Raw genomic sequence first — 15788 nt, 5'->3', positions numbered from 1 at the left:
GTCCTTGTGCCAAATTCGAACAGAGAGATAGGCAAATGCTTTCCAAGTAGTGGCATGTTAGCTCAATTGGTGTCAGTGTTGTGGAGCTAAGACACCCACACTGGAGATGATGCTGGGTCATGGTACTACATTTATATTCAAGTCTGTGTTGATACTGAGGTTTGTGTTTGAATCTGTTACCATGACATATTAACCAGAATTCTCTGCTTTGAGGAATCATTTGAAGCAAGTCTAAACAGGATTAGTTATTAGTCCATTAAGATTCTCTGATCAAACTGGTTTAGTATTGAACTAGGCAAACACAACCCTACGGAAGGGAGTTTACTGCTTTGAAGACAGAAAAGAACAATGAGATATCTATCATTGACCTACATGTGATGTCTGCCAAGACTACTGGCACGGCCTGCCATAGCAAATCAATGAATGATGTCATAGGAAATGGACAGAATCGGGAAAGTTTACACCATGGCGTCAATACTTTATTTATTCAAACAGACCCCAATATTACAAAATATTAAGTGCCGCATGTCAATCAGAGACCGTTGCTCTTTAACAATGGTCAGTATTAAACTTTCCAAATTACTTCAGGAAAAAGATTATAAATACAAAATCAATTCTGTACAGTTACAAAAAATAATACTCCATTTAAAAAAAACTAGATTGTTGTATTCAAATTGTCTAAAAATCTACACCTTTCCCACCCTTTCACATTCACACACACACACAAAATATTCAAGTTTGTTAGGACAGGACAATTGACTTAAACCCACATTGTGGAAAGAGGCAGAAAATGCACCAAAATACAATTCAGTAAAAAATTTGTCCTCAGATGTGTCCAAATCCTTTAAACTCCTAGACTAGTGTTCATTAGAGCACACCATGGAAAACGTTTTAAAACACTTTGCAATGGGAAACAACAATCAGTGATAGTTCCTCCGCATTTCAGTACGTTTTGTTCCGTTTTGGTGCCTAATGAACACAACTCAGTCTAAAGAGACCCAACTTTGACCTTGGGGTACCATTCTGGCTCTTTTCTCCGAGGTTTAAACTACCACACACGTGGGGCTAAGCCTTCATTAACTAAAGAAAACAGAGAAAAGATATGACATCCTCTTTGATCCCTAGAGTGGGTTTGACAACACACAAACCACCATTGAATCAAAGACTTCATCTAGTTTCAGAAGAAGCGGGGATATGACGATTGCCCTCTATTTAATCTTAATGACTGACTAAATCAAAACACACATTAAAAGCCAGATGTTGTCGTATATTATTACCCTTACTGGATAATTTCCTTGGAAATATAGTCATTCAATACTACAAAGTTAACTTTTTTTTTTTTTTTTAAACACTATCAAATGCATCTTGATAGAGAAGCTTCAGGATGTGAAACCTAGCTGCCGATTCGCAAGCAAAGCACGATACTGTAGTCAGTCACATATAGAATAGGGACATATAGAATAGGGATTGGTAGATAATATCCTTCACTAAAAAGACCCAGGAAGCATCCCAAATAGCACCTTATTTCTTATGGGCCTCTGGTCAAAACCATTTGGCTATGGGTCCAGAACAGCTTCTAACTAACCTCTACGATGTGATGTGGACACATCCTGTCACGGGACACAGAAGATTACACTACCTGACTATCCATAAAGCTGGAGGCTGGAGGCAGTGACCAGATCCCCAATATAAACAAATGTCTTGGGTATACCCAACAACTAAATTACCCATACTCCTACACCTTGTTGAAACGCCATATTATGTTAGCACCAGAGACTCCATGGTTGGTACCTGGGTCGTGTTCAACAGGGCACAACGTTTTGAAACATTTTGCAACGGACAAAGACAATCTACGTTCTTATTGGACACGTTCGGGTAGTGCCAGGGTCATGTTTAACTCCGAGTTCTATAAATGTTCTTCCTTATGAACATGACCCTGGTTTAGCTTCACATACAATGATTCAACCCTGTAAAGATGGCGAGTTTAAGCTGACATAATACAATGTTTCCCCCTAATGGCCAAAGAGCGGTACTATAAACATTTTGACTGGAAAAGACAACATTCCTGAGAGTTAATATAACACCCCCTACCCAAAATGCCCAAGTTGTTTTTTGCGGGGTTTTTTGCTCATCAGATATTCATACAAAATGTGCTGTGTCTATATTTTTACGCAGCACACATTACAATTTAAATGTGACGGATACGAACTGTCCGCTATACAAATACACAAAACAAAAACATTGAGTGCTTTATAAGCTGGACACACACAAACACACACACCAGTGTCAATCCAGGCCCTACTCTGAATTCCAAACCACAAAGGTATAAAAATATTTGTACAATTAACACAAAGAGACCCATTTTTTTCGGACAAATCATTAACGTGGAATAGACATGGCTAAAGCAAAGAGTTAATGGCTTCATAGTGTAACATTTCCTCCCTACCCCGTACCCCGACAGAGGACACTACTCCCTCATGAATAGGGCCTGGAGTTTTCCCTGACCACTTATATCCTTTTACAACTGGGGCCTGGAGGTTTTCCTGGTCAGGTCAATTACTATTTGTATTCATTCTATTTAGTGATTCTGTTTGTATGGTCAGAACTAAGCTATAACTAGATGAACAAGTTTCTCCAGGTCACACGATGTGGGAAGAACTCCTGGCCCTATTCGTGCAGATAGTCTACCCTCTCCCATCCCTCCTCTCCCTCCCTCTCTTCCTGAATCCCAAATCAACTGCTAGACCGTAAACCTTAAAAACCCTGACAGGGTTGCCAGTGCCACTTTACACCTATCCAACCCTCTCAGATCTACTCAAGTGATTAGAATGTAGAGCTTGATTTAGGATTCAAAGTCTATCTACGTCTCTCAGCTTCGCAGCAGGTCTCCCAGGTCGTAGGTGTCGAAGAAGTCGGACACGCCCTCGCTGTCCTCCAGCCCCCATAGGTAGTCGTCGTGGTCTAGGGGCGGTGAGAAGCTGACAAAGGGGGCGTTGGGGTCAGGGGTGAACCCGGGGCCTGGGAGCTGGTCCTCTGTCATCTGGAGCATGCTGGGGGGAAGGCCCAGGAGACCTTCTACGTCCAGGAGGGTAGTGCTGCTGCTGGTGGAAGAGTTGGGGACCACCGGTGTTGGTCTGGAGAGTTCAGCTAGGAGAGAGAGAACGAGAGAGAGAGAACGAGAGAGAGAGAACGAGAGAGAGAGAGAGAGGGAAAACAGAGGAGAGAGGGAACAAGAAGAAGACAGAGGAAGAGAGAAGAGAGAAAGAGAGAGAGAGAGAGGAACAGAGAGAGAGGAACAGAGAGAGAGAGACAGAGAGATTAGGTCAGTAAACCACTTAATGTGGACCTCAGCTGTATCAATCACAAGCCCCCCAGTTCAGCTTACCCTCCATGGGCTCCTGCTTGACCTCCTGTTTGATGGTGGTGTACTGTGGTGGTGCCATGGCTGGGGAGGTGGTGGCAGTGTGACCCAGGGGGTGATGAGAGTACTCTTTCCTGGGGGTGGTGGTGCTCTTGACGGGGCTGGCATCCTCCAGACCTTCCTCGGGACAGAGGTACACCTCGATGGGGCCGTTCTTACTCTTCAGGTAGATCTGTTGGGAGCCCTGAGGGTACGGGACAACGGGAAGCTCATGTTAATACAATGTTGTTACTCATTTAATCACAGTAGAAAAGCAACGTAATGTAAAGTGTTGCCTGTAACTGCATTATATACAGTGAGGACAATGCAACGTGTGAAAATAAATTTTGTTAAAGTCATCATAAAAACATCATTACACAAAGGCTAGTACATTCACAGATTGAATCCACAAATACAGCTGTAGACGTGCAATAAATAGTTTAGTAATGCAGTAATTGCAAAAATGGGTCCTTCCTCAAGACATTTTTACATTTACATTTTAGTCATTTAGCAGACGCTCTTATCCAGAGCGACTTACAGTAGAGTGCATACATTTTATAACATTTTTTTTTACATACTGAGACAAGGATATCCCTACCGGCCAAGAGCAGACGCTCTTATCCAGAGCGACTTACAGTAGAGTGCATACATTTTTATTACATTTTTTACATACTGAGACAAGGATATCCCTACCGGCCAAACCCTCCCTACCGGCCAAACCCTCCCTAACCCGGACGACGCTATGCCAATTGTGCGTCGCCCCACGGATCTCCCGGTTGCGGCCGGCTGCGACAGAGCCTGGGCGCGAACCCAGCCCAGCCTGGGCGCGAACCCAGAGACTCTGGTGGCGCAGAGTCAAGACGTGGGCCGTAATGTAAGTAGTTGTACGAGAGGAAACCACATGAAACGGTTTGGTAAGAATGTTAGACACGTCCTCCTACACCAGGGGTTCCCAAACTCGATCCTGGGCCCCCCCCCAGGACGACATAGCTGATTCAAATATCCAACTCATCATCAAGCTTTGATGATTTGAATCAGCTGTGTAGTGCTGGGGGCAAAAACCAAAACATGTACCCCTTGGGGTCCCGAGGACCAAGTTTGGGAACCGCTGACCTAAACCATACTGCCTTTATTTAGACCCAGTAAATCACCGAGAACACATGATCTTCTTACAATAACGACCTGGAACTATATATCAATCCAGTATACTGTATCAGGAACTACGTCAGTCTGATTTGAAATACTCCTTGTCTTTTTTTATTTCTTAAACGAAAGCAGAAATAGGCTAGCCGATCCGCTCCGGTGTTAACGACACGCTAACAGCCAGCTCCGTGTATCTCTGACCGTTGACCACTCACCCCTGAGGACTCTGGGACCTCCAGCTTGGTTTCTGATGGGGCCTTGACGGCGATGACCGTCTGGTCCTGCAGACGGGCTATCGACCTGATGTCCTGGTAGGTAACGTAGCCTAGCCGCTGGTTGTCTCTGTGTTCGGTCAGCTCCTTGATCTGGGCACTACTGGACGTGATCAGGTCATCCAAGGCCTTCTCGGCCCTCTCCAGCTCACCCAGCTCCCGCCGCAGGGCACGTGACTTCTCCCCGCTGCTGGCCGAGCCCTCGAACACGCCGCCCACCCTGGGACGCAACGGACACATATTTTACATTATCAGCCACCTGGAGTTGCTAGACAATGTACGTGTTTAAGATGGCCTACATTGCAGTCAGATATATTATTGTTTCTGTGCCATGCTTTGCCCGAACTACTGATTGACTCAAACACGCTGAATAGGATCTGTACGTCACAGTACAGGTTATGGTCAGGTATGGTTTGAACCTATTACCATATTGCTAACCCAAAAAAACAGCCAGGATTAGAGGCGTGATTTGGAATTAGACCCAGTGATGAGAAGCTACTTGTTCTAGGGATACTTTCCTAAGTGTACTTGTCCACATCTCCTTAGTGTGCTACTCACAACCACTGGATGTTGTTCTTGGACTTCTTGCGGATCAGCTGCACGCCCTCCAGCACGTTGGTGATGTCATAGATGCGTCTCTTCTGCACCTCGAGGACCTCGGTGGCCCAGTTGAGGTCCAGCACGCCGTCAGGTGACTCGCTCAGCAGGTCCCAACAAACTTCTTGTCAGCAAACCGAGCGAGGTGTCGTGCGCGTCTCTCACCGGGAGACTTGGGCGCTGAGGATCATAGTCATACAGTGAGACGTGTTGGGGAATGCAGGGCAAGTATGATATGCCTATATTGTTTATCTAGGTACAATATAGGTCAAAAGTTTGGACACACCTACTCATTCAAATGTTCTTTCTTTTTTACTATTTTCTACATTGTAGAATAATAGTGAAGACATCAAAACTATGAAATAACACTTATGGAATCATGTAGTAACCAAAAAAGTGTTAAACAAATCAAAATTATTTTATATTTGAGATTCTTCAAAGTAGCCACCCTTTGCCTTGATGTTAACTTTTTTGGTTACTACATGATTCCATATGTGTTATTTCATAGTTTTGATGTCTTCACTATTATTCTACAATGTAGAAAATAGTAAAATAAAGAACAACATTTGAATGAGTAGATGTGTCCAAACTTTTGACTGGTACTGTAATACACATGTACGATCATATCTGTATATGGGGATGTTGACTGGGAGAGATTGATGGTTGGATGGATTGATGGATGGATGGATTGATGGATGTGTGGATTGGTGGGTGGATGGATTGATGGGTGGATTGGTGGGTGGATGGATTGATGGATGGATTGGTGGGTGGATGGATTGATGGGCGGATGGATGGATTGATGGGTGGATGGATTGACGGGTGGATAGATTGATGGGTGGATGGATTGACAGATGGGTGGATTGGTGGGTGGATGGATTGATGGGTGGATTGGTGGGTGGATGGATTGATGGATGGATTGGTGGTGGATGGATTGATGGGCGGATGGATGGATTGATGGGTGGATGGATTGACGGGTGGATAGATTGATGGGTGGATGGATTGATGGGCAGATGGCTTGATGGGCAGATGGATGGATGGATGAATTGATGGATTGATTGATGGGTGGATGGATGGATTGATGGGCAGATGGATGGATGGATGAATTTATGGATTGATTGATGGGTGGATGGTTTGATGGGCAGATGGAAGGATGGATGAATTGATGTTGTGTCGCTTTATGCAAACCATCCCTTATATGAGAATGAAGATACGTTAAGTTAGGGGCCGTACTTATGAAGAAACGTTAAGTAGGGGGCCAGTGTTTATGAAGAAACGTTAAAGTAGGGGGCCAGTGTTTATGAAGAAACGTTAAAGTAGGGGGCCAGTGTTTATGAAGAATGTTAAAGTAGGGGGCCAGTGTTTATGAAGAAATGTTAAAGTAGGGGCCAGTGTTTATGAAGAAACGTTAAAGTAGGGGGCCAGTGTTTATGAAGAAACGTTAAAGTAGGGGGCCAGTGTTTATGAAGAAACGTTAAAGTAGGGGGCCAGTGTTTATGAAGAAACGTTAAAGTAGGGGCCAGTGTTTATGAAGAAACGTTAAAGTAGGGGGCCAGTGTTTATGAAGAAACGTTAAAGTAGGGGGCCAGTGTTTATGAAGAAACGTTAAAGTAGGGGCCAGTGTTTATGAAGAAACGTTAAAGTAGGGGGCCAGTGTTTATGAAGAAATGTTAAGTAGGGGGCCAGTGTTTATGAAGAAACGTTAAGTAGGGGGCCTTGCTTTTTCTCATTGATGCAGATACTCACTTTTGGGACTTGGATGACTGGCTGTGGCCGGTTTCCCCTTTCCTTTAGGGGTCCTGAAGTCAGGGAGGTAGAGGGGGTCTTCTAGGTCCAGCTTCCTCTTGGCCTATGGGGGGAGATAAAGAAGAGGGACAAAGGGGTTAAAGACAGCTTGAGACAGAGTATGTGTCCCAATAATAACTCCTTTCTCCTGCAGTGTACACTCACTCGTTCACTACTTCCCACACATTTCAAATCCTTGGATGACGCAGGCTAAAGAGTTTTCTTAAACCAATCATTTCTTTTCAAAGAAAAGTGAACAAGAGCAGGGACAAAGACCCTCACATTGTCAAAGACTTCTATAGACCCTCACATTGTCAAAGACTTCTATAGACCCTCACATTGTCAAAGACTTCTATAGACCCTCACATTGTCAAAGACTTCTATAGACCCTCACATTGCAAAGACTTCTAAAGACCCTCACATTGTCAAAGACTTCTAAGACCCTCACATTGTCAAAGACTTCTATAGACCCTCACATTGTCAAAGACTTCTAAAGACCCTCACATTGTCAAAGACTTCTAAAGACCCTCACATTGTCAAAGACTTCTGAAGACCCTCACATTGTCAAAGACTTCTATAGACCCTCACATTGTCAAAGACTTCTAAAGACCCTCACATTGTCAAAGACTTCTAAAGACCCTCACATTGTCAAAGATTCTAGACCCTCACATTGTCAAAGACTTCTAAAGACCCTCACATTGTCAAAGACTTCTAAAGACCCTCACATTGTCAAAGACTTTCAAATGCCCTCACAGGCCTCACATTGTCAGACTTCTAAATGCCCTCACATTGTCAGACTTCTAAATGCACTCACATTGTCAGACTTCTAAATGCCCTCACATTGTCAGACTTCTAAATGCAATCACATTGTCAGACTTCTAAATGCGTCCACATGCTTCCCATCCAAAACAGTTCGGAACAGTTTGTGCATATATTATGACAACTTTTCGTTCGTTTTGGGGCTGTTCGGGCAAACAAAACATTTTCTCGAGGGAAACCGAAGTCGGCAGCCGAGGTCTACGCCCGCTCGTCGGAGATTGGTCAACAGTAGGGATGTTTCAATGATGTAAATGCCTGTTGTCATTCAACGACAGACGGCCTGTCCTCATGCACATTTTTCACTTGAGAAATACCACACCAAACATCTGTCAGATGCAAAATTACCTGACTAAGATCTCCTCTGCAAAAATGTCAAAGTTAATGACAGATTTCTTGAAGTAGCTTTTTTAGGAAGTATATACTGGCTACGGCGTCTCAAAATGGACAAAAAGTACTGCTTTTTCCTCCTCATTTTTCAAGTGAAGGTCTTTTAAGACAGTATGTAGCACACTTGGTCTAGGCGCCAGCGGAACGCCAGCGGGAGTGTGTGTGTGTGTGTGTGGGGAGCACTGCCCGCCAAACGCCAGGAAATCCCTGGACTCACTCAACTCACCAACCCCGTCCTCCCACTTCCTCTCCTCCTCCTTTCACCCATGACCTCTTCACTCCTTCTTTAGCCCTCTTCTTTCTCCAGTAAACACACAGGGGGCTCACACACACACACACACACACACACACACACACACACACACACACACACACACACACACACACACACACACACACACACACACACACACACACCACACACACACACACACACACACACACACACACACTACTAGGAGGTCCACTGCTACCACACACACTCTGTTATTTTTTTATTTTTTTATTTCACCTTTAACCAGGTAAGCTAGTTGAGAAAAGTTCTAATTTAGTTCTCACTGCGACCTGGCCAAGATAAAGCAAAGCAGTGCGACACAAAAAACAACACAGAGTTACACATGGAATAAACAAACGTAGTCAATAACACATTATGGAGAAAAAGAAAAAAAGTCTATATACAGTGTGTGCAAATGGCGTGAGGAGGTAAGGCAATAAATAGGCCATAGTACGAAGTAATTACAATTTAGCAGATTAACACTGGAGTGATAGATGAGCAGATGATGGTGTGCAAGTAGAAATACTGATGTGCAAAAGAGCAGAAAAGTAATTAAAAACAATATGGGGGATGAGGAAGGTAGATTGGATGGGCTATTTACAGATGGGCTGTGTACAGCTGCAGCGATCGGTGAGCTGCTCAGATAGTGATGTTTAAAGTTAGTGAGGAACATACGAGTCTCCAGCTTCAGCGATTTTTGCAATTCGTTCCAGTCATGGTTATGGACACAAACACACACACTCGTTTATGGACGGACACACACACACACACACACGTTTAAATGAACACACACACACACACACACACACACACACACCACACACACACACAACACACACACACACACCACACACCACACACCACACACACCACACACACACCACAACACGGTTATGGACACACACACACGGTTATGGACACACACTTGGTTATGGACACAAAAACACACTTGGTTATGGACACAACACACACACTTGGTTATGGACACAAACACACACTCGGTTATGGACACATAAACACACTCGGTTATGGACACATACACACACACGGTTATGGACACAAACACACACACTTGGTTATGGACACACACACACACACACACACACACACTTGGTTGTGGACACACACACACACACACACACTCGGTTATGGACACACACACATGTCCAATTTGACAACACATTTATTCATCACAACCAGACCTGTACAGTGCACCATTGTCCCCAAACTGCACGGCGCCCCTCGCCAACACACACCACCTCTAAAAAAATAATAAGAAAACTCTACACACTGCTGACTGAACTAGCTAACGAGGCATAGGATTTCATCCAGATGGTCATGCTGTATGTAATTAGTAACTGCTGCTTGGAGCACATTACACACCTCCCCAACCCCTCTTTATCCCTCTCCCATTTTCTCAATCTCTCCACACTTCGTCTTATACCCCTCTCACAGATAGGACCCACTTTTACCCCCCCCCCCTCCCACACACACGCACGCACACACACAACACCCCCATATTGCATCAATGATGTGCTCCATCACCACCCACACACAACACCCCCATACTGCAGCAATGGTTTGCTCCATCCTCCCCAACACACACTAAAATGAGTTCAGTGGCAGTGGGGACGCCTGCCCTGGGGGCACCGCAGGTACTGCTGGAGGAGACAGAAAGGGTAGGGGTTTTACCACCCCCCCCAGCTGTGTTCTCTCTCTCTCTAACACACACACACACACACACACAACACACCACACACACACACACACACACACACACACACACACACACACACACACAACACACACCACACACACCACACACACAACACACCCAACCACACACACACACACACACACACACACAAACTAGGCTATGTGACACGTGTCATGACCTGGCGCTGCAATAAACCCTGTGTACGACTACCCAGTGACGTCATTACAGTACAACTAGATACACAGAGGTGTAGCTACTCATTTGTAGTTTTCTTAAGTGATCATTTGTAGTTTTAACTTTTAAACTAGGGTCTTTGTTGCACTGGTTCTCTTTTCTCACCATGTTGTAACCATGGATAGGCTACAAACTGACAAGGGAGATTCTGGCAAAGCAGCTACTGTGTTCCCATACTGCAGACCATACATAGGAGGCTGTAGGTCCAGAGGTTTCCTGTCATGACACAGGGTCAGGAAAAACTCCTGGCCCTAAGTAAACCATACTGTACTGATCCTAGATCAGCACTCCTCCTCCGAGATGCTTTGTGAATTTGGTCCCTGAGAGGAGGCTGGAGAATGTGAGCAGCTAGTGGATTTGGACTGAAACATGGCGCGGGGGAAGAAAGGTGTCATTGTCGCTCTGTCCTCCACCACATGTCCCATCCGTCTGTTAGTGACATCTGTGGCAGCCGCACACAGCAGGCGGCAGGGAGACCACAAGAGAACCTGCCTAATCCTTACAGCACACGTGCACACACACAAGTTCACTTTAGGTGCACTAACTCTGCCTACTACATAGTCTATTTACTGTCCTTGTCACCTTCACCATGACAACCGATAACTGTGTTTTAGTTACATCAACTTGGTAGTGAAGCAAACATTTGTAGTCTACCAGTGCTACTTATGGTAACAATACATTAGTAACTATATAGGCTAATGTCTGTTTTGTGGACTGGTTTGTTCCCTTCCATATTGTTCAACCTGCATCAAGATAGGACTTCTCCTTTTGACCGATCTAGAGGAAGGAAATGGATAGAGAGACACTGCCCAGAGGGGGAATTGAGGAAAGATGGCAACTACCACACTGTTAAAGGCCCAGTACAGTCAAAAACTAGATTTCCCTGTGTTTTATACATATTTCCACACTATGAGATTGGAATAATACTGTCAAATTGTGAAAATTATGATAATGCCCTTTTAGTGTTTTAGTTGTTGGGAAAAAACACCTGAAATTTCAGCCTGTTTTGTTGGGATGGAGTTTTGGCCTGCTTTTAGGTAAATTAGTTAATAGACCAATAAGAAAGAAGGTTCCAAACCTCTCTGCCAATAACAGCTAGTTTTCAGTTTTCCCCTCTCCACTCAGACCACTCCCAGACAGTCCTATCAAAATTCTTGTTTGAGAAATGGCTCTTTGCTGAGAAGCTATTTTTGTTAATTTTTGAATAATTTTTTTTTTTGAAAACAATCACAGTAAGGTACTTAATTGTTACACAGAAATAATTTGATATTAAGATAAAAATGGCTGCATTGGACCTCATGGATTAAAATGTGACACTTTCACATCTAGTCTAAATGTAATTGTCAAATACAGAAACTACAGACATGATTACATGACGTGTGGTGGTTAAAATGGCAGCCGTGTGTTGTTGACAGCTCTGTGGCCCTCCTCCTTTAACATTTTACCTCAGTTTTGCCCAGCAACTTTGCAAAGTCACAGCTGAGGCCTGTGAGTTTGTGTTTGTAGTGAGGTTTTGGATGGAGAGTCAGTGCTTTGCAAACAGTTTTACGAGTGAAAATACAAGGCCTATGTGTCAGCTAACATACCACAGGGGGGAAGAAAAGAAAAGAAAATCACTCAACCACCAAATACTAACAACACACAGTCAAGTACAGAGAGCTACAGAACAGAATGAGACACACACTAACAGTAGCTAAAAGAATGTTGAGCTCAAACACAGTGAGTTAACAGCTCAATACAGCAATTGTCAACACATTAGTAAGCCATTGCCGGGCATTTAAATACACAGAGTCCCTCCTTCACAATCCCTTCTTTATCTACACGACACAGTAAGTTATAGTGTTTCAACCCATAGTCATTATTGCCCTACAGCGACTAGGCTACACCCTAAATATGCACAAGTTCAGCTCTCCTTCCACCCACCCATGACCCAACCCTCCCCTTCAACCCCGCCATTTCACCAGATATGACTGGAATTTATTCAGAGACATTTCATAAAATATGGGTCACATGAAGCAAAGGCTTTCAACAGTCTTGCTAGCTAGACTAGCTACAGTCTCTCTCTTCAAACACCAGGGTTGTATTCATTAGTTAACAAACAGAAGGAAACTGACATCTACCACCATCACTACTACTACTATCACCATCACTACTACTACTACTACTACTACCACCATCACTACCACTACTACTACTACCACCATCACTACTACTACTACTACTACTACCACCACCATCACTACCACTACTACTACTACCACCATCACTGCTACTACTACTATTACCATCACTACTACTATCACCATCACTAATATTACTACTACCATCACTACTACTATTACTACTATCACCATCACTAATACTACTACTACTATCACCATCACTACTACTACTATCACCATCACTACTACTGCAAAACAGTTTTTTGGTTTCCATTGTGAAGCTTTTGCTACGCTTTGCCCTAATGAATATGACCCAGTTCAATCACGTAGAACCAGTCTACCCAGGTAGGGACAAGTTTCAATATGTCTGACAAAATAAATGACAAAAAGATCCATTCAAGACCTAGCATATTCCTATCTACACAACACTACACCCATGGGACTGGGCGTCGGAGGCACAACAACAATGAAAAGGTTGAAATGCATTGCTGATGACATTGTCAAGGTGTCGATGGGAAAAGGGAGATGAGGAGGGACAGGGGTGGTCCAGTTGGGGTGGAAATGCTAAACAAACCCTATTGAGGGTGAGCATGCGAGCTCGTGGATTCGGAGTGGGGCCTAGGGCAGGCCGAAAAGAGAAAGGGGGGAAGAGAGAGCCTTTGGCTGGAGTGTAAACAAGGTACAAAGTGTGCAATCTCACACCCCCGGCACCCTGAGGCCTAGTCGGAATAGGGGCTCACCATGGGGGGGTCCCAGAGATGGTGAGGGCGTAGGCAATGACGACATGAGGTAGTGACGTGTGAGGGGGGGGGGGATCAGGAGGTAGCTAGCATGTCATGGAAACCTACGTACCTAGGCGTGCATTGTGGAGAACACTATTACACATTATATATAACACACAGTTTAATTCATTATCATACTAACACATTTCAGAGACATAAGGGGTGAAAATATTCTCTTCTAGAACCCCTAAAGGGGATACAATGACTAGCCTAAGCCTCAATCCATCTCACACGATCACTCAATGTGCATATGAATGCATATGTCTACTCAAACTTCCATCATGATGTGTTACATCCCCACCTATTGTGAACTTCAATCTGTGTCAAACTGAAACCCTTGACCTTTCTGTCCTGTTTTCTTTCAACTGCGGAGTAAAACTTCTGTCAAACATTTACAAGTTAGTAGTAGTATCTCCTTCACAGGAAACGCAGTGACAACGTCACAGCTAGCGCCTCGCAAATCACTCAAACATCATAGCAACCACTATAAATATTACACCTTGGGGATATATCGTCTCAGGTTATCTATAATAGTACGCCACGTGACCACACCTGCGTCCCAAAAGTAGTGCACTTCAAACTTGGCAGAGGCAAGTGCAAATGTTTTTCCCCCCAAAATGGCACCCTATACATGGTATTGGGTATCATTTGGGACACAGCCCATTTGCACTTGCCTCTGCCAAGTTTGAAGTGTGCAGCATGACTCTGTGTGACGTGTCCTGTGAGTGACCCATATTTGAGGTTTAATTCTACTCCCACCCAAGGAGGAATATAGTTGGCGTGTTGTTGAGAGGACAGGGAGAAGGAAATGTCTCGTTCACAGCAGCGCAGTCCAAAGTGTTTACGAGTAGCAAGGCAGGAGGATGTTCTGCTCCAACACTTCATCTGACACTCAGTGAGCACCAGACATTGAAAATACGTATTTTCAACCAAAAATATATATTTTCAAAGGTTTTAGCTCATAGTCCTATCACTCTGCAGTTTCCAGGGCAAATATAACCTCTCTGAACACTGTGCTTTCCAGACAATAGAAGGAACTTATTGCCTGCCAAAGCTGACATTTTGTTGTTTATCATAACTAGGGCCAGGAGTGACCACTTGACACGACAAGGAAAAACTCTGGGCCCTAGTTATAGGTGATGCCTGTTGTTTTACGAAGCATGTGACTAATAACATTTGATCTGATCAATAGTTGTACACTTTTTTTAACTAGTTGTAAACTAGTAGTAACTAGTTTTATAAAATCGTTATTTTTTTCTCCCTGGTCAGAAGAAAACTCATAGCCCTAATCCTAACAGTAGGATAGAGAGGGTCGATGAATACCAGGACCACCTGACCTAGTGCCTTGTTCAGACTTGACCTAGAATAGGAAGTGGACATTAGGACAATGGAGAGTAGTACACAATAGAAATGGCATTGGCCCAGTCACGTGACTGGCCTAGTTAATGTTATTTTATTGGTGCAAAGCATAGGAGTAGTCTCCACTCTAGTCAATATTTTGCTTGGAAATTATCAGCCTGGACACATACACACCCTGAATGCTGTGTGTGTTAATCAGCAACATGTTATTGTCTCCCTCAAGACTACTACTGCTACTACTACTACTACTACTTCTACCATCACCATTACTACTACTACCACCATCACTACTACTACTACTACCACCATCACTACTACTACTACTATCACCATTACTACTACTACTACTACTATCACCATTACTACTACTACTACAATCACCATTACTACTACTACTACTACTACTACTACTACTACTATCACCATTACTACTACTACTACTACAGATACACCATAACACTATCAACACCATTACTACTACTACCTACTACTACTACTACTACTACATTACCATTTACTACTACTACTACAATCACCATCTACTACTACTACTACTACTACAATCACCACTTACTACTACTACTACTACTACATCACCATCTACTACTACTACTACTACTACTACTACTACAATCACCACTTACTACTACCTACTACTACTACAATCACCACTTACTACTACTACAATCACCATTACTACTACACTACTACTACAATCACCCATACTACACTACACTATACTACTACTACAATCACCATACTACTACTACTACAATCACCATTACTACTACACTACTACTACTACTACACAATCACCATTACTACTACTACTACTACTACAATCACCATTACTACTACTA

At 43.6% G+C, this 15788-nt stretch overlaps 1 protein-coding gene across 1 annotated transcript in view; it reads right to left on the bottom strand.

Annotated features, from left to right (window-relative positions):
* Positions 1-454: 454 nt before the first annotated feature.
* LOC111968929 (transcription factor E2F2) overlaps positions 455-15788 on the bottom strand; it is a 20338-nt gene continuing 5004 nt past the window's right edge. The window contains 7 exon segments of the mRNA XM_070445256.1: positions 455-3147; positions 3386-3605; positions 4759-5035; positions 5374-5525; positions 5527-5569; positions 5571-5592; positions 7156-7258. Of these exon segments, the coding sequence (XP_070301357.1) occupies positions 2870-3147; positions 3386-3605; positions 4759-5035; positions 5374-5525; positions 5527-5569; positions 5571-5592; positions 7156-7258 (1095 nt within the window). The 3' untranslated portion in view covers positions 455-2869.

Source organism: Salvelinus sp. IW2-2015, linkage group LG9 (genome assembly GCF_002910315.2).
Source record: "Salvelinus sp. IW2-2015 linkage group LG9, ASM291031v2, whole genome shotgun sequence".
In the NCBI taxonomy this organism is placed as follows: domain Eukaryota; kingdom Metazoa; phylum Chordata; class Actinopteri; order Salmoniformes; family Salmonidae; genus Salvelinus; species Salvelinus sp. IW2-2015.
This window is presented reverse-complemented; position numbering and strand designations above follow the sequence as displayed.